Source organism: Ursus americanus, chromosome 11 (assembly GCF_024610735.1).
Source record: "Ursus americanus isolate L20-20 chromosome 11, mUrsAme1.1.p, whole genome shotgun sequence".
NCBI lineage: Eukaryota > Metazoa > Chordata > Mammalia > Carnivora > Ursidae > Ursus > Ursus americanus.
The window spans coordinates 43321161-43348859 of NC_142137.1; the positions used below are offsets into that span (position 1 = coordinate 43321161).

The following is a 27699-nucleotide window of genomic DNA, read 5'->3' on the forward strand; positions in this document are numbered from 1 at the left end:
ATAGGACAAAATACCAAACAAGGTTAAAGATTAAATGAGGTAATATATTGAAAGTGCTTGGAAGAGGACTAAGCATATAGAAAGTACTAGAAAACAAGGAAGAGAATGTTGATGGTATTGTTTCAGGACTAGAGATTTCAGAAATATCGAGAGATGCAGTATTTAAACGATAGTTGTCCAGTGATATACTACAGTATTCAGAGTACAATACAGGAGTCAAAATTTAAAGTCCTCACAATTTTATAAACCAATGTTCACAAAATAATGTTTTGTCAGACCGTGTGTCCTGGTTTCCTTTGGAAAGCATGATTTTAAGAAATACAGGGGATCAGTGTTTTTAGAGAATGAATTACAAAGAAATGTATTACATTTCTATACTCAGAACATGTGATGATGAGGAGCTGTTCTTCATCAAAGACAACTGTTCATCATAGTTGTAATTCTCAGCATTTGGCTCCCCTCGTGCGATCAGGAGTATGTTCCTTTCATAGCTAGTGGATATGCTACCTAGGCCTATCAAAATGAGAGTCTCTGGAGAGCGGCAGGAGTGATTAACATGTGTTCCTAAAGCCAGATGAAATACAGTGGAGCAGAGTATGATTGAATTATTTTTATGGTCCCTAAACTCTAAATGCTTCATGCAGACTTTCAAGTTCTAAGTGTATGTGCATTTTCTTAGGAAAGAGTTCACTGCTTTCATTAGATTTTCATAAGGAAGAAGCCCTAAGCCAAACTTAATGATCTTTTCAAATAGAATTTGAAATTAGATTGAAAAAATGTTGTTATAGTAAGGTTACTAGACTATTAATAGAATCATAAGGAGCTAATTAAATTAAAAATTTGTTTAATTGTATAGTTGACACACAATGTTACATTAGTTTCAGGTTATACGTGTAATTTGACAAATTCAAGTGTAGCACCATCTGTCACTATACAAGGCTATTACAATATCATTGACTATATTCCCTATGCGGTACCTTTTATTCCCATGACTTATTCATTCCATATCTGGAAGGCTATACTTCCCACTCTTCTTCACCCATTTTGCCCATCCCCCAGCCTCCACCCCTCTGGCAACCATCAGTTTGTTCTCTGTAATTATAGGTCTCTTTCTGCTATTTCTTTGTTCATTCATTCGTTTGGGGGTGGTTTTTTTTTTTTAGATTTTACATATAAGTGAAATCATATAGTATTTTCATTTATATTATACCCTCTGGGTCCATCCATGTTGTCACAAATGGCGAGATCTCATTCTTTTTTATGGCTCAATAACATTCCATTGTATATACCTACTATCTTTTTTATCCATTCATCTATAATAGATACTTAGTTTGCTTCCTTGTCTTGGCAGTTGTAAATAATTCCACAATAACATAGAGGAACATATATCTTTTCACAAATTAGTGTTTTCATTTTCTTTGGGTAAATACCCAGTAGTGGAATTACTGGATCATAGGGTAGTTCTATTTTTAATTTTTTTGAGGAATGTCCATACTGTTTTCCACACTGGCTGTATCAATTTACACTCCTGCCAATAGTGTACAAGGGTTCCCTTTTCTCCACCTCCTGCCAGAAACTTGTTATTTCTTGTCTTTTTGATTCTTGCCTGAGAGTGTAAGAGGATATCTCATTGTGGTTTTGATTTATATTTCTCTAATGATTAATGATGTTCAACATCTTTTCATGTGTGTATTGGCCATCTGTATGTCTTCTTTGGAAGAATATCTATTCCTATCATCTGACCATTTTTAATTGGGTTATTTTTGGTGTTGAGTTGTATAAATTCTTGATACATTTTGGATATAAACCCCTTATTGGATAGGTCATTTACAAATATCTTCTCCCATTCAGTAGGTTGTCTTGTCATTTTCTTGATGGTTTCCTTTGCTCTGCAAAAGCTTTTTATTTTGGTGTAGTCCCAATAGTTTATTTTTGCTTTTGTTTCCCTTGCTGAGGGAAACATCTAGAAAAATATTGCAATGGCTGATGTCAGAGAAATTACTACCTGTGCTTTCTTCTAGGAGTTATATGGTTTCAGATCTCACATTTAGGTCTTTAATCCATTTTGAGTTTATTCATGTGTATGGTGTTAAGAAAGTGGTCCAGTTTCATTCTTTTACCTGTAGCTGTCCAGCTTTCCCAGCACCCTTTATTAAGAGACAGTCTTTTTCCCTATGGTATATTCTTACATCGTTTGTTATAGATTCAATGACCATGTAAGTGTGGGATTATTTCTGGGATCTCTATTCTTTTCCATTGAACTATGTGTCTATTTTTGTGCCAGTATCATACTGTTTTGATTACCAAAGCTTTGTAGTATCCTTGAAATCTAGAATTGCGGTACCTCCAGCTTTGTTCTTCTTTCTTAAGAATGCTTTGGCTATTTGGAGTCTTTTGTGGTCCCATACAATGAATGTGAGTACTATTTGTCCTAGTTTTGTGAAAAATGCTCTGGTATTTTGACAGGGATTGCCCTGAATCTGTAGGTTGCTTTAACAATATCTAATTAACAATATTCTTCAGTCCATGAGCATGGAATATCTTTCCATTTGTGTCATCAGTGCCTTATAGTTTTTAGAGTGCAGGTCTTTTACCTCCTCAGTTAAGTTTATTCCTAGATACTTTATTCTTTTTGGTTTAGTTGTAAATGGAATTGTTTTCTAAATTCTCTTTATGCTACTTTTTTATTAGTATATAGAAATGCAATCAATCTCTGGGTATTAATTATATATCCTGTAATTTTACTAAACTCATCTCTTCTAATAATTTTTTGGTGGAGTCTTTAAGGTTTTTCTATGTGTGGTATCTGATTTGCAAGTAGTGACAATTTAACTTCTTCCTTACCAATTTGGACACCTTTTATTTCTTGTCTGATTGCTGTGGCTAGGATTTTCAGTACTATGCTGAATAAAAGTAAGAGTGGACATCCTGGTCTTGTTCCTGATCTTAGAGAAACGCTCAGTTTTTCACCATTGTGTATAATGTTAGCTCTTGGTTTTTCATACATGGCCTTTATTATGTTGAGGTATATTCCCCCTAAATTCACCTTGTTAAGAGTTTTTATTAACAGTTGTTAAATTTTATCAAATGTTTTTTCTGCATCTATTGAGAGAATTATATTTTTATTCTCCATTGTGTTAAATGTAGTACATGTTGGGGGGCGCCTGGGTGGTGCAGTCATTAAGCGTCTGCCTTCAGCTCAGGGCGTGATCCCAGAGTCCTGGGATCGAGCCCCACATCAGGCTCCTCTGCTGGGAGTCTGCTTCTTCCTCTCCCACTCCCCCTGCTTGTGTTCCCTCTCTCGCTGGCTGTCTCTGTCAAATTTTAAAAAATGTAGTATATGTTGAATTTTGAATGTTGAACCATTCTTGCATCCCCAGAGTAAGTCCTACTTGATTGTATTTTTAATATATTGTGGAATATTGTTTGTTAATATTTTGTTGAGGATTTTTTGCTTTTATGTTCATCAGAGATACTGGCCTGTAGTTCTCTTGTTTTTTTGTTTTGTGGTATCTTTGGTTTAGGTGCCAAGGTAATGCTGGCCTCCTAGAATGTATTTGAAAACTTCCCTTCCTCTTCTACAGAAGAATAGGTATTAACTCTTCTTTAAATGTTTGGTAGAATTCACCTGTAAAGCCACCTGGTCTAAGACTTTGTTGGTAGTTTTTGATTACACATTCAATTTTGTTACTAACAATTGATCTCTCCAGATTTTCTATTTCTTCTTAATTCAGTTTTGGAAGATTGTCCAGTTTGTTGGCATATAATTTTTCATAGTAGTCTCTTATAATCCTTTGTATTTCTGTGGTATCCATTCTCTTTCATTTCTGATTTTATTTGGGTCCTCTTTTTTTCATGATGAGTCCAGCTTAAGGTTTATCAGTTTTGTTTATCTTTTCAAAGAACCAGCTCTTGGATCTTTTCTGTTGTTTTGTCTCTTTCATTTATTTCTGCTTAGATCATTATTATTTACTTTCTTCTATTCACATTTGTTCTTATTCTTTTTCTAGTTCCTTTATGTGTAAGGTTAGATTGTTTACTTGAGGTAGGCTTATAAATTGGTATAAATTTCCCTCTTAGAATTGATTTCGCTGTGTCCATTGTGTTTTCATGTTCATTTCTTCAGTGACCCATTGGTTGTTCAGTAGCATGCTGTTTAGCATCCACATATTTGTATTTCTTCCAGTTTTTTTCTTGTGACTGCTTTCTAGTTTTATACCATGAGACAAGAAAAGATGCATGTGATGTCAGTCTTCTTCAGTCATATTTTGTGGCCTAACATGTGATCTATCCTGGAGAACATTTCATTTGCACTTAAAAGAATGTGTATTCCATTGTTTTGAGATGGAATGTTCTGTATATATTTGTTATGTCCATCTGGTCTAGTGTGTCATTCGAAGACACTATTTCCCCATTTATTTTCATCCTGATGTATTTGTTGATGTAAGTAGGGTATTAAAGTCTCCTACTATTATTGTATTGCTGTCAATTTCTCCTTTTATGTCAATATCTGCTTTAGGTACTGTGATGTTGGGTGCATAGATATTTACAATTGTTATATTCTTTTGCTGGGTTGATCACTTACCATCGTGCAACGCCTTTCTTTGTCTCCTGTTAGTCTTTGTTTTAAAGTCTATTTTGTCTAATATAGATACTGCTGCCCTGGCTTGTTTTCTCTTCCATTAGCAGTGCATGGCTGTTTCCATCCCTTCACTTTCAGTCTCTAAGTGTCTCTAGGTCTGAAGTGAGTGTCTTGTATATAGCAGATAGATGGGTCTTTTTTTTTTTTTATCCATTCTACCACTCTATGTCTTTTAATTGGAGCATTTAGATCATTTATATTTAATGCAATTATTGTTAAGTATGTACTTAATACCATTTTGTTAATTGCTTTCTCATTGTTTTTGTAGTTCTCTCTTCTTTTGCTCTCTTTGTGATTGATGACTCTTTGTAGTGTCATGGCTGGCTTGCTTTCTTTTCTGTGTATGTTTGGGGTTACCGTGAGGTTCAAAGTGCATAGCAGTCTATATTGATCACCAAACACATTCTAAAAGAACATATTTACTCCTATTTATGCCTATGTTGTCATATTTTACATCTTTTTATTCAGTTTTCTTACATCTAATTATGGCCTTACCCATTTAAAGAAGTCCATTTAACATTTCTTGTAAGGCCATTTCAGTGGTGATGAATTCCTATTTCAGTGGTGATGAATTCCTTTATCTCTCCTTCAATTCTGAATGATAATCCTGCTGGGGAGAGTATTACTCTTTATTTTTCTTTCCACACTTTGAATATATCTTGCTACTGTCTTCTGGCCTGCAAAATTTCCACTAAAAAATCAACAGATAGATATACTCATGGGGTTTCACTAGTACATAACTTTGCTTCTCTCCTGGTCCTCTTAAAAATTCTCTCTTCATCTTTAATCTTTGGCATTTTAATTATTGTTTAGAACTATCTGTGCTTCTAGAACCTGGAAGTCTATTTCCCCAAAATGTTGTCTAAAAGATCCCTTAACCTACCCTCATTTTTTAAAAATTCTTTTTTGTTTTTGCTATTCAGCTTGGGTGCTTTCCATTACCATCTTCCAGATTACTGAGCGTTCTTCTGCATCTGTTAATCTGTTGGTCCCTCTAATGTATTTTTCTTTTCAGTTATTCTTCAAAACTGATTTGGTCCTTTTTATATTTTCTCTTTGTTGAAGTTTTCACAGTTCTTCCACTCTTCTCTCCAGTCCAGTGAGTATCTGTACAATCATTATTTAAAACTCTTTATTAGGCATATCACTTATCTCTGTTTCATTTAGTTTAGTTCTTTTTCTGAAATTTTGTCTTGTTCTTTTGTTTGGAACGTATTTCTCTGTCTCCCCATTTTGCTTGACTTTCTGTGCTTTGGAACAGCTACTTCTCCTAAATTATACGGAGTGGTTTTATGTATGGTCATCCCCTGTGCAGACTGTGTGTGCTTGGTGACTCTGGCTGGCTGGCATGGGCTGGGGGTCACAGGGCACTCTGTGCTGGAGCTAAACTGGGCATGTGCTGGGGTGATCCTGAGACTCTCTGCACAGAGGGTACTCTGACAGGACAGCTGAAGCTGAAGTGTGTACAATCCAGGGCTCTCCAGGCAGAGGATGTCCTGGTGGAACAGCTGGAATTGAGTCAGGCATCAGTCAGGAGATCTTGGAGTGCTCGGAGCCAGAGTTGCCCTAGCATGCCATCTGGAGCTGAGGTAGTGCAGGCCTGGAGTGTTCCAACGTGCTTGGCTCCTGTGTCACCTTGGTATGATGACTGAAGCTAGAGGGAGCACTGACCAGGGGTGTCCCAGTGTGTACCACCCTGGAGTCACCTTGGTGGGACAGCTGGTGGGGCTTCCTAAGGCAATAGGCCAGCAAGGGCTCCTGGACTCTGCTGTGGTCCATGCTCTCAAGGTAGATAAGGAACATAAATCATGGCTCTCACCAGTCCATCTGACCCAGAGAGTTCCAGCAGCCCCCCTGCCATTTGGCAGGGTTCTGGGGCTGAACCTTTTATGCACTAGTTGCTCTTTTTCTGTCAGAGGAATCTGCTCTCAGTCCCATCCCTCCCCATCATTGTTCATAGTGTTGGGGGCGGAGTTTCCCTTCCTTACCTCTTGCCAATCTCTTTGTCTTTTGTTGTGCTAGTCAGTCAGCCTTCGATTTTTCTTCAGAAGGAATTGCTTTAAATAGATATAGATTCGGTGTATCCGTGGAGGTGAGTTCAGGATCTTCCTACATCATCATCTTGGACGAGAACCAGCATAAGGGACTAATTAAAAGTTATGATATTCACATGGAGCACATAGTTCTGCCAAACTAGTGGTCCCATTAGCAACACAGTGTACAGTATTTAGAATATCAGAACAATCTAGATACAGGCTAGATGCATCCTAGTTGAGAAGCACAACACAGGATTTTCTGCACCCATTGCGTGGAGCCCAGGGTGATAGTACAGATCCAGGTAATTTGGGAGCTCCCTTAAGACAACTGGCCCATGATTATAAGCACAGAACATCCCCACAAATGGCAAAGTTCTGATAAAACCTGATGTTTTTTTTCCGACCTGAATATTTAGGTGACCTACAGCATTGACGGCTGCATCAGGAATTTCCAGATGGCAGAGGCCCCTGCTGATCTTGAACAGCCAACCTCCAGCTTCCATGTTGGAACATGTTTTGCTAATGCTCAGAAAGGAACATATTTTGATGGAACAGGTTTTGCCAAAGCAGGTGAGGCACTCCCATGTTCTTCCTGTTGAATATTAACTAGGTACAAATATTAACTTCTCGCTTGTATGGGAAAATAAAAGTCCTGATTTCTTAAGTTAGTATACTTCACTTAAACCAGAAATACAAATGTATAGAAGTAATAAAAAATGTCAAAGATTAATGTATCTGATTCTGAGGCAAACTAATAGAAAAAATAGAGTAAAAGGCTATTTGGAGAGTTTATTTCATCTCCTTCCCTAGAGATCAATAACAAATTTAATTCTACAAGAAGGTCCATGTGTTTATACACGTAATTTACTGTCTACTTTTCTGAAGATGAGATAGCATTTTTCTTTTTTCCTCTCTTCAGTTCCTTGTAAGGCTTCATGTCATGATCTCCCACCCAATACACACATACTGGTGCCCATTTCTCGATGATGATGATGACTGGTACTTCTCCTTGACTTTAAAGATCTGCCCCTTCTAGTGAACATTTCCAGAGCAGGTCTGGATTACTGAAAGTAAATGTATAATTTGGAGAAAAAATATGAAATAACTTCTATATAATAATGAAAAAAGACATTAACATACTTTAGGATAGACTATTCAGTCCTAGGGTTACCATAGATACTTGCATTTGTTTTTTAGAAAAGAATTAATGCGCACATAATATATAGAAGTTATCATGGGAAACAGAAGTGAATAGGGTGTCGTTCCTTCCTTCAAAAATATACTATCAATAGGTAAGAATTGGTGTGTTCAGAAATCACAAGAAGTAAAAATATTTAAAACTATGAAAGACATACAAGCAAGGTTCTGTGGATATTTAGAAGAAAAATTAATTTTGGTTGGGGAAATCGGGAATTGACATTTGAGCTAGGATTCTCACATGCAAAGGTTTCAGAGATGGAGGGGCAGGGCCCTCGAACAAAGTGTAAGTAAGTGGGAAATTTCACCTATTGCAGAGGCAGAAAACAAACAATAAAAAAGTTCTGGGAGGAACTTACACGCTAGGAGGGAAGGCAACCAAGAAAATAAGCAGTAACTACAAAGTGTGTTATATGATACAATGGTGGAAGTATGGGCCATAAGAGAGTCTGGAACTTATTTTAATTGACTAATGTCTGAACTGAAATCTAAACCATTGCGTTGTACAAATTTGAATTAATTCCTAAACTCTAATCCGTAATTTAAAAAAAAAAAATCTTCATTTTACAGTTGGTGGATTCAAAGTGGGATTGGACCTTCTTGTAGAATTTGAATTCCGCACAACCAGAACCACTGGAGTTCTTATGGGAATCAGCAGTCAGAAAATGGATGGAATGGGTATTGAAATGATTGATGAAAAGGTGAGTGTCAGTTTTCTAAATATTTCTGATTTCCTCATGATAGCATTGTTCATATGTAAGAACGTCTATTGTGAAGCCTTACTGTATTCTTTGTTGGGAGAAACTAGAGTGTATCTTTTCATCCTTCTAGATTATCTCCAACGTGTGTTTCCAACATACATACTCTGTAGACCAGTGTAAACTTTAAATGTGCTAATTCTACAGTTAGCCAATTGTGTCAACAAATAATGGGCCAAATGGTTTTAGACCTCAAGCTTTTACTGTGTTGCTAAAAGTACACTGATAGTCTCCTCTTAATGAATACACTATATGTAAAACTATAGATTCCAATGGAAAAAAGAGGAGGGGGCCTGGATTGTCTAAAATCAGTCTTTGTCTCTTCTCACACAGTAAGCTCTTCTCAGAAGTCAAGGTGGCCAGCTGACATATCAGTTTCTCAGTGTTTACTTAAAAGCATCCTGATACCATTTCAAAAAAAGTGCAGATTTATACTAAATTTAGATTAGTATAATTTGCTTACAATGAATAAGCTAATTCTAAACACCTCTCCAGTCCCTGTCTGCCTGTGAACAGCATCCTGCAACGAAATTACCTGTGTATAAACACTGAACTACAGGCAGCAGGGAAAGAGGTAGGCAAAGCAAGAAGTTACCCAATTTTTCTATCTGGCTCTTAAGTAGGAATCATACTTCATCTCTGGTCATATTTCCGCTCATACAGTGTTGTGGCCTCCCAAGAAGAAAGACCACATAGTAACCTCAAATATGCTTTCTGTTGCCTCCTCTCTCCCTCCTGTCTTCAAACCATCATCAAAGGCAATAAAGCAAAAAGATCCAGGAGGACAGAGGCAAAAAAGGAGAAACAGAAAAGCAACAGTTAATGGTTTTGACAGATTTTCAAACACGTTCACTACATCTTGTTGGAGTAAGCTTCGTTTCATCACCTGCTTATAACCACTGTTACTATCAGTTTGCTGGGGTATCAAGTTCCAATACAATGCATGTGTATTTTCACCAAGTCCTGCTATTACAAACTCCCCCCAATATAGTAAAATCTTAATCTTTACATCACCATTTAGTTTACAAACTTTTCACCTATTGCAGTTTGTCATCTTCTTTTTAAAACCCGTCTTTTCTTTTACCTTGTCAAATGTGTTGCCAGACTGTTTTTAATGTTTCAATATGTTTCTTTCCTTCATCAGCTTCAAAAGAATTCTGTCATCTCAAATTTCAAGGACTGTGCCATGTTACTGAAAACAGATTTTTCTTATTTAGACATGAACTTCCAATCTGAGTTTTCATTGTTAAGAATTTAACTGGCCTCCTGGCTCAAAGTCTTTGGCACCATGACCTGAAGCCTGCCCAAGAAAGTAATTGATGTTATTCTCAATCCTGCATATAAAATGGAATCCGTGAAGGAAAAAAGCATACATACAATTAAAGCATCAAAAGCTTACATTTTAAATAACCAATAATCCTCTAAAATGAATTTGTAAATCGAATCATTCTAAATATCTTTTAAGAAATTTTATAAGGTTCACTAAGAACTTCCACACTCTGTAAAGATCTACGGTAGGACTTATCTCTGTGCATATGAAGTTTGGTTGTTTTTTGTCAGCTAGTCTCAAATTCCAGGTCACATTTTCTGAAAGCAGAATTATTATGAGTCTCACACATCTTGCCTGTTGCTCCCAACAATGTCCAGAAGCAAAGAACATACTTTTTGTATTTTAATTTCTGTCAACATTTTAAAATTTTTTAAAAAGCCCCAGATACATTCATTTCTCACTATTCCAGCTAATGACTCTTCTAGAAACATAACAATTTTTGCTATGTGAACCATCATGATACCTTTCTAATGAAACCGTCTGCGACTGTTCAATTTCCTGCTTTCTAGCTAATGTTTCATGTGGACAATGGTGCCGGCCGATTCACTGCAGTCTATGATGCTGGGATCCCAGGGCATTTGTGTGACGGACAGTGGCATAAAGTCACAGCCAACAAGATCAAACACCGCATTGAGCTAACAGTAGACGGGAATCAGGTGGAAGCCCAGAGCCCAAACCAAGCATCTACATCAGCTGATACAAATGACCCTGTGTTTGTTGGTGGTTTCCCGGGTGAGCCTTATCTACTCCAGCAAGAATTTCTTTGCTGTTGGTGGATTTAAAATATTTATATTTCTGTAAATATGGTCAAGAATGTGTGCTTAAGTATACTTCCTAGCTTTAGAATCTACTCCCATAAATAACACCTTACCTGAAATTTCCAGTGTGTAAAATGAGCATATTACTTATAGAAACCACATGGGACTGAACTTTAGCCCCCAAAGTTTCATTCATGGGGAGATGGGGGCTAGAGGAAATGAATTTGGCTTATAAAAGATATGAGGCATTTAACAGCAATGAAGGCCAGAGTTGGTGTTCTTTCTGATTTTTTGAAAATTAATATACCAGAAGAATCATAAAATGTAATGGAACTTATTTCCTCAAGTTCTGGAAATCATTGGGTTAAACAAGCTAATTTCCCCCTTAGGTTATTATAGAGTTTATATTACAAAGAAACCCAAGCAATAAATCTGCATTCAAAATCCCTGTCCAGCACGTTAAGTACAGCATGTAAACCATAGAGTTACCTGAAGTGCCCATAAACGAGAGCGCCCAACTTGATGAGAAATAACCCAACTGCCTCTTTATAAATACTGTAATAACACGCTTTCAGCATTTTGGCAAGAGAAACTGCCATTCCCATTTATGTAAAGCTTCTCTGCTTAACAAAACAAGCAAAACATATATTCAGCAGTGGTTAATGGAGGAAAAGACATAGGAGCAACGGGGACCAATTCACAGCTCCTTTTTACAACGTTGCTTCTAAGTTAGAAAAGAACCTACTTCTGCTTCAATCAGGATAACCCTCAAAAATACTATGAAGGAGATAATGTATTTATTTCTCCACTCACGGTCTGTGAAATGGGATCCTAGTTAGCACCTACAAGGCCTGCTGAAAGAATGGAGTGTCTCCTTAACAACAACAAAAATTTGTGTGAGTTTTCAACCAACTTAACCTTTGGGGATGTATTTTTAAAAAAGTAATAAAGTCACCATTAAAAGCCCATGTCCTAATTCAGTAAAGTATTTGATCAATTGAATTCTTTCATTAAATTCCATAATGTATCACAGCTATAAATTTGTTCATTGCAAACCAAACTGCTATCTTAAAATGTATAATTCTACAGGTCTCCAGATTTCAGAATACATAACTATAGAAATGCTGTAAGTTTAACTGTTAGGAAAGCTAAGAACAAAATCACTAACTTTACTTAAAACAGCCTTCCAATTTAACGTGAAGCTAACAAACAGCTGACTTTAAAACATTCCCTTAAAAAAACTTTCAGGGAAGATGGACTCTGAGCCCACCTTGTCTGTCTCACAGACACAACTAGATAACATGCCACATTGAAGAGGGTAGGAAGGGCACAGATGCAGTGAGGTGTAAAGGAACACAGGCCATTGGCAGAAGTAAGAGAGGAGAGAAATAGACTATCACACTGGGGAGTCTGCATGGGGAAGACAAATCCCTGTAACACCTGGCTTTGAAAACTAGAGAGGCCAAATTTTGTCAGTTCTTACCACCACCAGCAGGACTTAAAGCCTGGAATGTCAAAAATCAGCAGACTTGACTCTGGGAGAGCCAGAAGGAGGATAAGAAACTGATTCCCCACCCATAAAGAGAGAGCACAACAAACAGCCTGTGGAGAAAAAGCAGAGAAGCAGCAATTTTAAAAACACCTGGGGCTAGTGGAGGGAGTTTTTTACTGTCCTGGAGAGACAGAGATTGCTAGGAGACTCCTCCAGGAACAAAGTAGCCAGCAGGTGCCATTTCCCTCCCCTGTCTCCCAGCACAAACACACAGCCACCTGCAGGAACCAGTGCCGTCCCAACATTCATTACCTAACTTGCTTACACCAAGCCCCACACCCTCCAGCCTGGCTCACTTCAGTCCTGGCCCAGTGGCTTCCCTACCTCTGAAGACCAGCACAAACCTTGCCAACACTGCATTTTCCAACCTCATGCTTTGCAGGGCCTCCATGCCAACAGCAGTGGCCAGTCACCTCCCACAGAGGGCATGCGCACCTTGTTAACACTGTGCCCCCTGCTCATGTGCATTTTGCAAATTGGCCTGGTCTCAGCAGCAGAGGCACATTCCCTCTGGCAGGTGACCAGCTCTACCTTGGTAAAAGTGCATACACACCCACTACTTTCAAGAGCAAGAGACTTAGCTGACTTTACTAACACACAGAAACAGATACAGACAAAACAAGGAGACAGAGGAAAATGTCCCAAATGAAAGAACAGGACAAAATTACAGCAAGAAACCTAAGTGAAATATAGATAATATGCTTGATAGAGAATTTAAAGTAATGATCTTTACTCACCGGACTTGAGCAAAGAGTGGAGAACATCAATGAGACCCTTAACAAAGAAAGAAAAAGAACCAATCAGACATGAAAAACACAGTAATTGAAATTAAAAGTACCCTACATGGAATAAAGAGCAGATTAGAAGCAGCAGAAGAACACATCAGTGACCTGGAGGACAGAGTAATGGAAAGTAATCAACCTGAGCAGGTGAGGGAAAAAAATTTATACATATTGAGAATAGACTTAGAGAACTCAGTGACTCCATCAAGTGTAATGACATTCACATTATAGGGATCTCAGAAGAACAGAGAAAAAAAGGGGGCATAACATTTATTTGAAGAAATAAGAGCTGAAAACTTCCCAAAGCTGGGGAAGGAAACAGAAATTCAGATCCAGGAGGCACAAAGATCCCCAACAAAATCAACCCAAGGAGTCCACATCAAAACACATAGTGATAAAAAGAGAAATTTAAAAGAAGCATGAGAAAAGAAAATAGTTACATACAAGGGAAATCCCATAAAGCTATCAGCAGATTTTTCAGCAGGAACTTTGCAAGCCAGGAGATAGGAATAATATATTCAAAATGCTAAAAGGAAAGAAATCTTCATCTAAGAATATCCTATCCAGTAAGACTGTTATTCAGAATAGGAGAAAGAAAGAGTTTCCCAAATAAAAGTTAAAGGAGTTCATGATCACAAAACCAGCCCTCCAAGAAATGTTAAATGAGACTTTTTGAGTGGAAGTAAGAGTAAGAAAAGTAGGAAGAACAAAGCAGTAAAAATAAGTATATCTGTAAAAATCACTTAAGGGACTCACAAAATAAAAGGATGTAAAGTATGACACCATATACCTAAAATGTGGGGAGGAAAGGAGTAAAAAATGAGTTTAAACTTAAGTGACCATCAATTTAATATAGACTGCCATATGCAGAAGATGTTATATACAAACCTGTGGTAACCAGACCAAAAACCAGTAATAGATACGCAAAATATAAAAAGATAGGAATCCAAGTATATTACTAAAGAAAACCAACTGAGAAGAGAGCAAGGGAAAAATGAACAAAGAAGATCTGCAAAAACAATCACAAAACAAATAACAAAAGAGCAATAAATACATACCTATCAATAATTACTTTGAATGTAAATGGACTAAATGCTCCAATCAAAAGACATCAGGTGACAGGATGGATAAAAAAAACAAGACCCATCTATATGTTGCCTACAAGAAACTCATCTGAGACCTAAAGTCACCTGCAGATCAAACGTGAGGGGATGGAGAAATATTTATCATGCAAATGGATGTGAAAGGAAAGCCAGGGTAGCAATACTTTTATCAGACAAAATAAACTTTAAAACAAAGACTGTAACAAGAGAAAAGAAGGATACTATATGATACAAAAGGAACAATCCAACAAGAAGATATAACAATGGTAAATATTTATGCACCTAAATACTTTAAAAAGTTAATAACAAATGTAAAGGAACTAATTGATAATAATGCAATACCAGTGGGGGACCCTAACACTCCACCTACATCAATGGACAGGTCATCTAAGTAGAAAATCAACAAAGAAAGAGTGGCTTTGAATGACATAACGGACCAGATGGATTTAACAGATATATTCAAAACATTCCATTCAAGAACAGCAAGATACACATTCTTTTCAAGTGTACATGGAACATTCTCAAGAATAGATCCCATTTTAGGCCACAAAGCAAGTATCAACAAATTTAAAAAGATCCCAGTCATACCATGCATCTTTTCTGACCAAAATGCACTGAAACTAGAAATCAACCAGAAGAAAAAGTCTGGAAAGACCACAAATACATGGAGGTTTAATAACATGCTACTAAATAATGAATGGGTCAACTAAGAAATCAAAAAATAAATGGAGACAAATGAAAATGAAAACACAATTGTCCAGAATATTTGGGAGGCAGCAAAGGTGGTCCTAAGAAAGAAGTATATAGCAATACAGGCCTATCTCAAGAATCAAGAAAAATATCAAACAAAATAACCTTCCACCTAAAGGAACTAGAAAAAGAATAAACCTAAAACCAGAAGAAAAGAAGTGATAAAAAAAAAAAATAGAAACTTAAAAAAAAAAAAAATCGATCAGTGAAACCAGGAGCTGGTTCTTTGAAAAGATCAACAAAATTGATAAACCTCTTGTCAGATTAAAAAAAAAAAAAGACTCAAAATCAGAAATGAAAGGAAAAATAACAACTTAAAATCCTTGGTATCTCTGTGGTGTAAGAGAATATTATGAAAAACTGTATGCCAACAAATTGGACAACCTAGAGGAAATGGATAAATTCTTAGAAACATATAACCTCCCAAAACTGAGTCAGGAAGAAATAGAAAATTTGAACAGACCGATTACTGGAATGAAATCGAACCAGTAATCAAAAAGCTCCCAAAAAACAAAAGTCCATGACCAGATGGCTTCACAGGTGAATTCTACCAAACATTTAAAGAAGTGTTAATGCCTGTTCTAACACTTCAAACTATTCCAAAAACATAGAAGAGGAAGGAAAACTTCCAGATTCATTCTATGAGGCCAGGATTACCAAAACCAGAGTAAGACTCTATCAAAAAAGAGAACTACAGGCCAATATCTCTGATGAAAATAGATGCAAAAATCCTTAACAAAATACTAGGAAACTGAATCCAACAATACATTTAAAAAATCACCACAAGTAGGGTTTATTCCTGGGACGCAAGGTTGATTTAATAACCACAAATCAATCAGTATAATATATCACATCAACAAGAGAAAGGATAAAAAACATAGAATCATTTCAATAGGTGCAGAAAAGGCATTTGACAGATTACAACATCCATTCATGATAAAAGCCTCAACAAAGTAGGTTTAGAGGGAACATACCTCAACACAATAAAAGCCATATATGAAAAACCCACAGCTAACATCATACTCAATGGTGAAAAACTGAGAGCTTTCCACCTAGATCAAAAACAAGAATGTCCATTCTCACCACTTTTATTCAACATGGGACTAGAAGTCCTAGCCATAGCAATCAGGTAAGATAAAAGGAATGAAAGCAATCCAAATTGGTAAGGAAGAAGTAAAAATTTCACTATTTGCAGATGACATGATACCTATATATAGAAAACCCTGAACTCCACCAAAAAACTACTTGAACTAATAGGGAATTCAGTAAGGTCACAATACAAAATCAATGTACAGAAATCTTTTACATTTCTATACACTAATAATGAAGTGGCCGAAAGAGAAAGAGGAAAACAACCCCATTTACAATTGCACAAAAAATAAAATACCTAAGAATAAATTTAACCAAAGAGGTGAAAGAACCTATGCTCTGAAAACTATAAAACATGAATGAAAGACATTGAAAATGACACAAATGTGAAGACATTCCATGCTCATGGATTAGAAGAACAAATATTGTTAAAATGTCCATACTACCCAAAGCAGTCTTCAGATTTAATGCAATCCCTATCAAAAGGCCAACTGCATTTTTCACAGAACTCAAACAATCCTAAAATTTACATGAAATTACAAAAGATTCCAAATAGCCAAAGCAATCTTGAAAAAGAAACACAAAGCTGGAGGTATCACAATTTCAGATTTCAAGTTATATTACAAAGTTGTAGTAATCAAAACAATATGCTACTGGCACAAAAATAGACCCACTGATCAATGGAACAGAATAGAAAGCCTAGAAACAAACCTACCTTTTTATGGCCAATATTAATTTATGGCCATTAATTTAACAAAGGAAGCCAAAATATGAGTGGGATAAAGACAGTCTCTTCAACAAATGGTGTTGGAAAAACTGGGCAGCCACATGCAAAAGAATGAAACTGGATCACTTTCTTACACCATACACACACACACAGCCTCAAAATCAATTAAAGACCTAAATGTAAGACCTGAAACCATAAAATCCTAAAAGACAGCACAAGCAGTAATTTCTCTGACACCAGTCATAACAACATTTTTCTAGATGTGTCTCCTAAGGCAAGGGAAACAACAGCAAAAATAAACTATTGGTACTACACCAAAATAAAAAGCTCTGCACAGCAAAGGAAACAACCAACAAAACTAAAAGACAACCTACTGAGTGGGAGAAGATATTTACAAATGGCATATCCAATAAGGGGTTAGTATCTAAAATATATAAAGAACTGATAGAACTCAACACCCAAAAAACAAATAATCCAATAAAAAATGGGCTGAAGACATGAATATACACTTCTTCAAAGAAGACATGGCCAACAGACACATGAAAAGATGCTCAGTATTATTCATCACTGGGGAAATGAAAATCAAAACCACAATGAAACATTACCTCACACTCTCAGAATGGCTAAAATCCAAAAACACAACAATAAGTGTTGGCAAAGATGTGGAGTTTAGAACCCTCATGCACTTTTGGTGGGAAAGCAAACTGGTGTAGCTGCTGTGAAAGGCAGTATGGAGGTTCTTCAAAAAATTAAAAATAGAACGACCCTACCATCCAATAATCACGCTACTGGGTGTATACCCACAGGATATGAAAACACTAATTTGAAGGAATATTTGCACCCTTATGTTTATTGCAGCATTATTTACAGTAGCCAAATTTGGGAAGCAGCCCAAGTATCCATCAGTAGATGAATGGATTAAGAAGATGTTGTGTGTGTATATAGATATCTATATGTGTGTGTGTATATGCATGTATATACACACAATGGAATATTACTCAGCCATTAAAAAAGAATGAAATCCTGCCATTTGCAGCAACATGGCTAGATCTAGATAGTATTAGGCTAAACGAAACAAGCCAGAGAAAGACCACCATATGATTTCACTCATATGTGGAATTTAAGAAACAAAACAAATGCACAAAGGGGGGAAAAGAGACAAATCAAAAAAGAAAAATGCAGATTCTTAACTATAGAGAACAAATGATTATCAGAGAGGCTGTGGGTGGGGGGATGGGTGAACCAGATGAACAGGATTAAGAGTGTACTTACCTTGATGAGCACTGAGTTATATATGGGATTCTTTGAATCACTAGGTTGTACACCTGAAAATAACATAACACTGTAACTACACTAGAATTAAAAAATACCTTTAATATAGCAGTTGCATTTTAAAACTGAGCCCTTTTTGCTTTGTTTTTCAGATGGCCTCAACCAGTTTGGTCTGACAACCAACATTAGGTTTCGAGGTTGCATTCGATCTCTGAGGCTCACCAAAGGCACAGGCAAGCCACTGGAGGTCAATTTTGCCAAGGCCCTGGAGCTATGGGGTGTTCAACCTGTATCATGCCCAGCCAACTAATACAGATAAGTTTAACTCCACGAAAGGTCCTTCAAGTGTATCAAGTAAAACAAATATACCTTACCTAGATATGTTATTAAAACTAATCTGTGCATGTATATTAAATTCTTTCTGTACTCGGACGGTGCTAAGTCAGATCTCAGACTGAATTTAAATTCAAGTTTTCTCAAGTTCATAAATATTAAACCAATTATTTCATTCTAAATAATTGTTTCGTGTGATTTTAAAGATGAAAGACAACTGACATAAATTAATAAATTTACAACATGCCTTGGAGTCATCTCAAGAAGAGCTCAGATGGTATTTGTGAAGGCAACTTTTTTGTTTGTTTTTACTCCTATTAATACTTTTATCATCCTTTTCCACGTATGTCAGCCTTGGCTTGCTGTGCAGGCCACTGAAAACAACAGTGGATTTGGTATGTTTGGGAGGAAATCAGCTCCTTTACTCCCTATGTTTGAGAAGGCATTAGCAAATCATTTCCCTGATGCAAGTTCATTATTAGGGAGTTTAACTAGCCATATGAGTGAATACTTTTTTATTCTGAACATATATTTAGAGAGTATAGATCAGATTCAGGCCAGAGAGCTTAATTACTTGATTTTCTTGTTTGATAATGATTTATAGGCTTTGAGGAGACACCAGAACCAAGTTCCAGAATGACAATTAAGCACACATTTGATACTACAGTGCTGACACTCTGGGCTCCTTCAGTTTGCAGTGAATATCACAATATACATAGTCACAGAGGAATAATGCTGAAATGCATGTTTACTTACCAGGAAACAATAAACCATAAATGTAATAGAAGTAGATCACTGAGTCTTTTTGAGTTGTAATTTGACCTAACAAGTTCATTTCTTTAAAAATGTCTTTGTTTTGTTCTTTTAACCACGATTTAAATCATCTTCAAAGGGGTCAGTGAGAAGACTGGCCTAGATTTTATTCATCAACTTAAGAAAGAAGTGTTTTCATTTGCCATCTGCAGTAGAAATAGTTGTAGCCTAATAATGCCGAATATTTAGAAGAACAGATCACATGGTAGTTTTAGCAAAAGAAGAATAATTCTGTCTGACAGTACGATCTACAAGGGAAAAGAAGGTGCTATTTCTAACAAAGGAGATAGCTAACACACTCCTAGCATTTCATCGTTGGCCAGTTGCTTGTTACCATTCGCCTACACAGCCTCATTCTAGAGCAAGTGATTCTCAATGATGGCTTCATTTTGGAATTATCTGGGAAGCTTGATTTGGTCTAGGATATAGCCTGGGCATGAGGGTTTCTAAAAATCTTCCCAGGCAATTCTAAAGTGCCATCAGGAATGAGAACCACCGTTCTAAAGAGGAAAATTATCAGCTATGCCAAAGTTGTAGAGTCATCTGAGACTCTATTGTTGACTTCGTCTGGCCACTTCTTCACACACAAAAATAATATTGAATCAAGTTAATGCCTTTTGAGCCATCTTTAAGCAATAAAACTCTTTGAAAACCAATATGTTTTGAAAGTAAAGATGTTACTTCTGCACTGAATACTGACAAGATTTGGGCTTATCTGGAGAATAAGTGGATAAACAGAAATAAAGATGCTAAATTCCTAAATTAAAAGTTAATGCCTTTCTTTCCTGGAGCCTGAACAGAAAGAAATATAACAAATTTGAAAGTAAAGGTATCTAATTAACACTCCTATCAGAGTCAAGCCCTGTTGAAGTCAATTTGTGTATGAGTACCTTAGAATGGTAGAGACAGGGCACCTGGGTGGCAGTTGGTTGGGTGACCCACTCTTGGTTTCAGCTCAAGTAGTGGTCTCAGGATCTTGGGATTGGGCCTGTGTGAGGCTCTGCGCTCAGCACAGAGTCTGCTGGGGTTTCTCTCTCCCTCTTCCTCTTCCCCTACTCCATGCGCACTCCTATGCATTCGCTCGCGCTTTCTTTAATTAAAAAAAAAAAACGGTGGAGTTGGAAAGGCCCTTTGAAATCAATAAATAACAGTGATTTTCAACTCTTACCAGACACTGAAATTGCCTTGGGCACATAAAAGAATCATATCTGGATATCACCCCAGATCTTAATCTCTGGATAAGGCCTGGTATTGGCATTTTCTAAACATCTCCAGCTGATTCTAATGTGTGACTAAGGCTGAGAACTCAGGTTTTTACTGCCTCCATATTTTATGGGGAGGAACTGGAGGAAACCCAGGGAGAGCTGATGGTGTGCTCAAAGTCCCATATTAGTTAAGTATTCCAAAGTAGTCATAAGAAATCTAATCTGGACCCAAGCAGAATTCACTGAATCAGGTATTGGCTAAATTTGTCCCATAAAAAATCCGTATTCCAAAATGGATCATGAATTTGTACGGACAAAACTGTCCAAATTCTAAGATGAGAAATAAGGAAATTTTAGGAAAAGTTTCTTTAGCATATTTTAAATAAATTTTCTACCTCTATAATCAGATTCTTAGCCCAAAACAAAATGTTTCCTTCACCCAACCTTATCCCTCAATAATTTCCTCACCTCTTTCCACCCACAGCAATCATGAAGAAAGCAGAATACTTTTCATTTATTTTTCAAACACCCACTCCTCCCAGGTTGCCAGCCTTCTTCTTTAAGAAGGTGTTTTGCACTTCAGAAGAAAAACATTTAGGAGGGAAGTTTTATTGAAGTTACCATGGTGAACACAGCTGACAAAGGAAAATAAGGAACGGAGCAGATTTCAGCCCCAAAGCACTAGAACACTGCAGACACTTAAAGCTTCAATTAGCGCTTTTAAAAATCATAACTATTTTCTCCTTCTTTGATTTAGCCTATTATCTCTAACTACAGAACTCTTCTAGATTTTCTGCTTAACAATAGAGGAAATGACTACTTTACAAATTGAAAATCTCAATTTTATGTTAATTATTTGCTGAAATATTTTGGAATAAAACTGGTATCTACAATTATTATGGAAACAAAACACAATAGTTTTCACAAGTGCAGAGCGTAGTCTTCACTACCACTTGCGAAAGATATGACTTTTTCCTGATGCAACTTTATCTCCGTTTTATCTCTGTTGAATCAAGAGAGAGATACAAACCTATGTAGTGTACTCACTTGCATGACCAAGATTAGTACATACTTCAGACCCAACAGTTACCTGAAGGGAAGGAATGCCTCAGGCCGGGCCTGGAATTCTCTTATTTTGGAATCTTGCTAATGCAGGCTAGTGTTTGCCATTTGTGCCAGACACGGAAGTGAGCATGAAATTTGTGCCCAGGGTCAAAGTGAGAGTGTTACGACGTGAACTGAGCTCCCCCTTCTCCAAACTCATTTGTTGAAGTTCTAGCCCACAGTACCTGAAATGTATTTGCAGGTGGGACTTTAAAGGGGTAATTAAGGTAAAATGAAGTCGGGTGGGTGGGCCCCAATCCAACATGACAGATGGCCTTCTAAGAAGAGAACAGATCATGGGAAACAGATCATAGGGAAAAGATCATGTGAAGACACACAGAGAAGATGGCTAAGCCCAGAATAGAGGTCTCTCGAAGAAACCAACCCTGCCAACATCTTGAACTCAGATATCTAGCCTCCAGAATTGTGAGAAAACAAATTTCCATTGTTGAAGCTACCCATTTTGTGGTACTTTGCTATGGTAATCCCAGCAAACTAATGCTGGGCCTTTCTGCATCAATATATACATACAACATACCTACCTACCTACCTACCTACCTACCTACAGCATCAGCACATTTCAGGTTCCTTCAGAATGACATGTACATCAGAGAAACCAATTATTTTGAACTATGACCATTATCCCTTACGTAAATGAATAGAAAAAAATTGAGACTAAAAGAATATTCACAACATACTTAAATAGAGGAAGTTGTTTTTATATGTGCCTGGGGATATTAGGAATAGCTACATCATAATTATAAATCAATGAAATAATGTTCTTCTCAATAACACCACTTATTGAACTTTTCAGCAGAATGGATTCTCTGGAGAGCTTTTCTGGTTTGTATATTCAGGTTTAGAGAACTACTAATCTACCCTTGGACAAATCAAAGCCCTGCTTTATTTGGGAAAGTTGTCTCTCTCGAGTTCAGCCTGCTGCAGGGACATAGCTAATAATATAAAAGGTGGTAGCAGTGGAGGTGGTGAGAAGTAATTAGATTCTGATATATTTTGAAGACGGATTAGTGTTTCCTGCAGCATTGCCTATGGAGTATGAGAAAATAAGGTACTGATAACTTCTGATCATCTGAAAGAATAGAGGAGCCATTATTGAGAGATGGGGGTTGTAGTTGAAGTGGACTTTTTTACAGAAAGGAAAACCAGGTGATTAGTTTTAGATATATTAATTTTAAACTTTCCACTAGGTATCTAAGGACACTGTACCATAGGCAGTTGGATAATGAGTCTGGAGTTCAGAAAACTGGTCTGAGCTGTAGATATAAACATGGGAGTCATCAGAATACTGATGTTATGTATAGCCACATAACTGAATGAAATCAGCAAGGGAGTGAGACAGATAGAGGACTATGGCACCAAAATTAAGAGTATCATAAAAATTACTCAGAACTTTAAAATAGGAAAAAGAAGGTACTGTTCTTTCAGTGCAGTCCTGGGCTTGACTTTCTACTGATTGGACTATTTCACAACTCTGTAGGGTCAAAGGCACCTTATAGGTTTTTGTCTCATAGAAATGTAAATAAATTATCTGGTTGAAGGTAACAATTTTTTTCTAATTGAGAAATCTTATCCTAATATCCCTTTATGTGTATGTGCGTATATAGGTTCTCAAATGCTCTTTAGACAAGTTTATCATCTTATTTCTTCCCTTACTAGTTGAGTTAAATAAAATCTTTGACATGTGTTCACATTATATTTGCCTGAGAGTCATAAATATTTAACCTTTTGAAAACTACACTTCAGCAAGGCAGAAGGGGAGGAGGGGGAACCAGCTGATCCGTTCAGCTTCAGTCCAAACCAAAAATCAAGTCACACAATTTGTTCATTTACAGGTGAGTTTTCTCAATTCCCTAACCCTATGTTTTCATTGTTGCATTTCCTGTGAAGTAAATATTACTTTAGAAACTTAAAATAATGTTGAGAGAAAAAAAGTTTAAGAATTACAGGGGCACCTGAGTGGCTCAGTTGGTTAAGCATCTGCCTTCAGCTCAGATCCCAGGGTCCAGGGATTGAGCCCCACATTGGGCTCGGCCTGCTTCTGCTTCTCCTTCTTCATTCCCCCACTTGTGCTCTCTGGATCTATCTCTTAGATAGATAAATAGATAGATAGATAGATAGATAGATAGATAGATAGATAGATAGATAGATAGCTTCAAAAAAGAAAAGAATTAACAGCTTTTTATTTCACTTTTTATTGATAATTTCTCTCTCCTGCTAGTTCCGCCTCTGCTTTTACACACACACACACACACACACACACACACACACACCCAGTCTTAGCTATTTAATAATGTTGGAGCCAGGAACAGTTTATTTGTGGCCAGATACACTACTGACTTTTAAATTCCTTTATAGAAGTGTGGCGTAAACTTTGACACGTCAACTCTTGTATATAACACCTAATCATAAAAACATGCATAGAATCTTTTAATCATTTTGTTATTTTTGAATTAAATAAGATAAATCAAACACTTAAATTAGATCAGTACATTAAAATCATTTTATATAATATATGATATTTTCTAATAAATCCCATTATCTTACCTATAATAGAAATCAAATTGACTATTGAAAATCACAAAAGAAATATCTGAATAGATTGACCAAATTTGGAGAGTATGTTTTGGATTAGCTGACTTAAAATGAAAGCTATGCACCATCCACAAAATTCATCAGAGATACCCTAATGGGCACTTCAGAGAAATGTGCAATCAACCCTGAAACTGAAATATCAGGGGGGCCTGGGTGGCTCAGTTGGTTGAGCGCCCGACTCTAGATTTCAACTCAGGTCATGATCTCAGGGTCCTGGGATCAGGCCCTGTGTTGGGTTCCTGGCTCAGTGGGGCATTCTGCTTGAGATTCTCTCCCTCTCCCTCTGCTCCTCCCCCCATTTGCATGTTCTCGCTCTCTTTCTCAAATAAATAAATCTCTTTTTAAAGATTTTATTTATTTATTTGACAGAGAGAGCGAGAGCACAAGCAGGGAGAGCAGGAGGGGGAGAAACAGAATCTGTGCTGAGCAGGGATCCCGATGTGGGGTTCCATCCCAGGACCCCAGGATCATGACCTGAGCCGAAAGCAGATGCTTAACTGACTGAGCCACCCAGGTGTCCCTCAAATAAATAAATCTTTTTTAAAAAAACTGAGATATCAACATTAAAAACTGCTGACTGCCGAAGGAGAAAGACATGACACACATACTAAGACATGATGAACAGGAAAAACACATAATATCAAGGATGAGCCCCAAATCAAAACTCACCAAACAGATGCTACAAATTTTAGGTGACAATGTTTCATTGAGATGTATTTGTGTTGGAAACTCTACAGAGTATTTTCCAGGGTTAAAACGGTCAGGATTTATTTAATTAAATAAATGATGGTTCATGAATCTTCTAAGAGGTTCTGAATAAAGCCAGCCAACCTCTTTCTATATAAACAGATGGAGATGGAAGAAGAGAGGGAGAGAAAAAGAGAAAATGAGAAAACTGAGACTTTTCTCATTTTAAAGGCAAGGCCCACTTTAAATATATAGTAAAAATAAATTTATTGATAAATTCCTTTTGTTTGATCTTAATATACAGAATTCATATTAATATTTGATTAAAATTTTAGCAATGTGTTGTAGCATCAAAAATGGATCAAAACTATATAATGTTTGCAATTTTTATATTTTTGTATTATAAAACATCAATTGGTTCATTTTAACATTTTTCATTTTTTATTTCTCAATTACAGTTAAAAGAAGAAAGTTTCCACTACTACATGCAGGCACTTCTCCAAAATGACATATTGTTACTAAGAAATCATTTAGTGCCAGTAAATAAATAGTTAACTAGATATAATTTAACAATTTATTTTCTCTTATAAATTAGCTTCTAATGTATTAGAGATAATTATGATGCATCATATGTAATTTTTTATCAGATGACATAAATTAGGAATCTGATGAGGAAAATTTGCAGAAATTAACTTCATTATAGTCACAACATCAAGGTCCCCAGCATCTCTCTTTTGGGTAGTAAACCTACTGAATAACTGAAAACTTGAAGTAAGGATCATCAGAAATAATAATGTGGGGAAAAAAGAAAGGGACTAATAAGGAATTGTTTCAGAGAGATTAAAATAACAAATTTATAAAAAATTATGTAATAATCCAAATAATATTGGTTTAAACAATGTAATGTATATAATTAAACTGAATTCCTAAACCATGCTAGAATATTATATTTAAATGTATAGATTAATAAATAGTTTCCCAAATGTGGTTGTTCTGACTCTACCAGGTACCAGTTGGGTTCAAGTGTGTCCAGAAGCTCATCTCTGAAAAGGTACAGTAATAATAAAGAGTGTCATGGGAGAACAAAGTTCTTGAAGGAATAATTGAACAGAAATACAACAGGAACTGAAGAAATCAGGATCCAGATATTAAAATCAAAGAATCTCTTTAAATTAAAACATTGCCAAAATCCCTTTTCTTTACAAGACTATGAAGAGTAGAACTCCTATAAAAAAGAAAAAATACATAAATAAAAAGACAAAGAACTATTTGTCTAAATCAACCTTTCAATTAAGAATAAATTATTTCCAGGGCACCTGGGTGGCTCAGTCATTACGCATCTGCCTTCGGCTCAGGGCGTGATCCCAGGGTCTGGGATTGAGCCCCGCATCAGGCTCCTCCGCTGGGAGCCTGCTTCTCCCTCTCCCACTCCCCCTGCTTGTGTTCCCTCTCTCTCTGGCTGTCTCTCTCTCTGTCAAATAAATAAATAAAATCTTAAAAAAAAAAAAAGAAATTATTTCCATGCTCATAGATTAGAATAATATTATTAAAATGTCTATTCTATCCAAAGCAACCTACAGATTTAAAGCAATCCCTATGAAGTTACCAACAGAATTTTTCACAAAAATAGAACAAACAATCCTAAAATTTACTGTATGGAACCACAAAAAACCCAAACAGCCAAAATTATCTTGAGAAAGAACAAAGCTGGAGATTCTCAGATTTCAAGATCTACTACAAAGCTGTAGTAATCAAAACAGTGTGGTACCAGCACAGAAATAGACACATAGATCAACGGAGCAGAATAGAAAACCCAGAAATAAAACCACTCTTATGTGGTCAATTAATCTATGACAAAGGAGGCAAGAATATATTATGGGGAAAAGACAATCTCTTAATAAGTGGTGCTGGGAAAACTGGACAGCTACATGCGAAAGAATGAAACTGGACCACTTATACCATACACAAAAATAAAACTGAAAATTGAATAAATACCTAAAGGTGAGACCTGAAACCATAAAACTCCTAGAAGAAAACATAGGTAGTAATTTCCTTGACATCAACATTTTTCTAGTTATGTTTCTTCAGGCAAGGGAAACAAAAGAAAAAATCTGTTGGACTACACCAAAATTAAAAGCTTTCGCACAGTGAAGGAAAACATCAAGAAAAAAATGGCAACCTACTGAATCAGAGAAAATATATGCAAATGATATATCCAGTAAAGGGTTACTACCCAAAATACATAAAGAACTTCTACAACTCGACACCCAATAAAAACCCAAATAACCCAATTAAAAATGGCAGAGGACCTGAATAGACACTCTTCCAAAAGAGACATACTGATGGCCAGCAGACATATGGAAAGATTCTCAACATCACTAATCACCAGGGAAATATAAATCAAAATCACAATGAGGTATCACCTTATACCCATCGGAATGGTTATAATCAAAAAGGCAAGAAATAACAAGTGTTGGTGAGAATGTGGAGAAAAAAGAACTCTTGTACACTGTTGGTGGAAATATAAATTGGTGCAGCCACTCAGGAAAATAGTATGGAGGTCCCTCAAGAAATTAAAAATAGAACTATCATATGATCCAGTAATTTCACTACTGGGGGTATTTACCCAAAGAAAAAGAAAACACTAATTAGAAAATATATATGCACCTCTATGTTTACTGCAGCATTATTTACAATAGCCAAGATATGGAAACAGCCCAAGTGGCTATTGATAGAGGAATGGATAAAGAAGGTGTGGTGTGGTGTGAGTATGTGTATATACACACATACACACACACGATGGGATATTACTCGGCCATTAAAAATGATGAGATCTTGCCATCTGTGACAATATGGATGGACCTAGAGGGTATTATGTTAAGTGAAATAAGTCAGAGAAAGACAAATACTATACGATTTCACTTATATGTGGAACCTAAAAAAAAATG

General features: G+C 36.4%; 1 protein-coding gene and 1 long non-coding RNA gene across 5 annotated transcripts in view; one reads left to right on the forward strand and one right to left on the reverse strand.

Moving 5' to 3' along the window:
* LAMA2 (laminin subunit alpha 2) overlaps positions 1-18514 on the forward strand; it is a 599838-nt gene extending 581324 nt beyond the window's left edge. For 3 of the 4 annotated variants that reach the window (XM_087865477.1, XM_087865478.1, XM_045805578.2), the window contains 4 exons: positions 7095-7248; positions 8446-8576; positions 10473-10695; positions 18149-18514. In XM_087865477.1, the coding sequence (XP_087721603.1) occupies positions 7095-7248; positions 8446-8576; positions 10473-10695; positions 18149-18306 (666 nt within the window). In that variant the 3' untranslated portion in view covers positions 18307-18514. The remainder of the gene's footprint in view (positions 1-7094; positions 7249-8445; positions 8577-10472; positions 10696-18148) is intronic. The other variant, XM_087865479.1, reaches the window with a different exon arrangement.
* Positions 1377-27699, reverse strand: LOC148109275 (uncharacterized). Its single transcript, XR_015726109.1, has 3 exons — positions 20033-27699; positions 17997-18049; positions 1377-13047 (listed from the first exon to the last, which is right to left on the reverse strand). It is a non-coding gene; the product is annotated as an uncharacterized LOC148109275 (long non-coding RNA).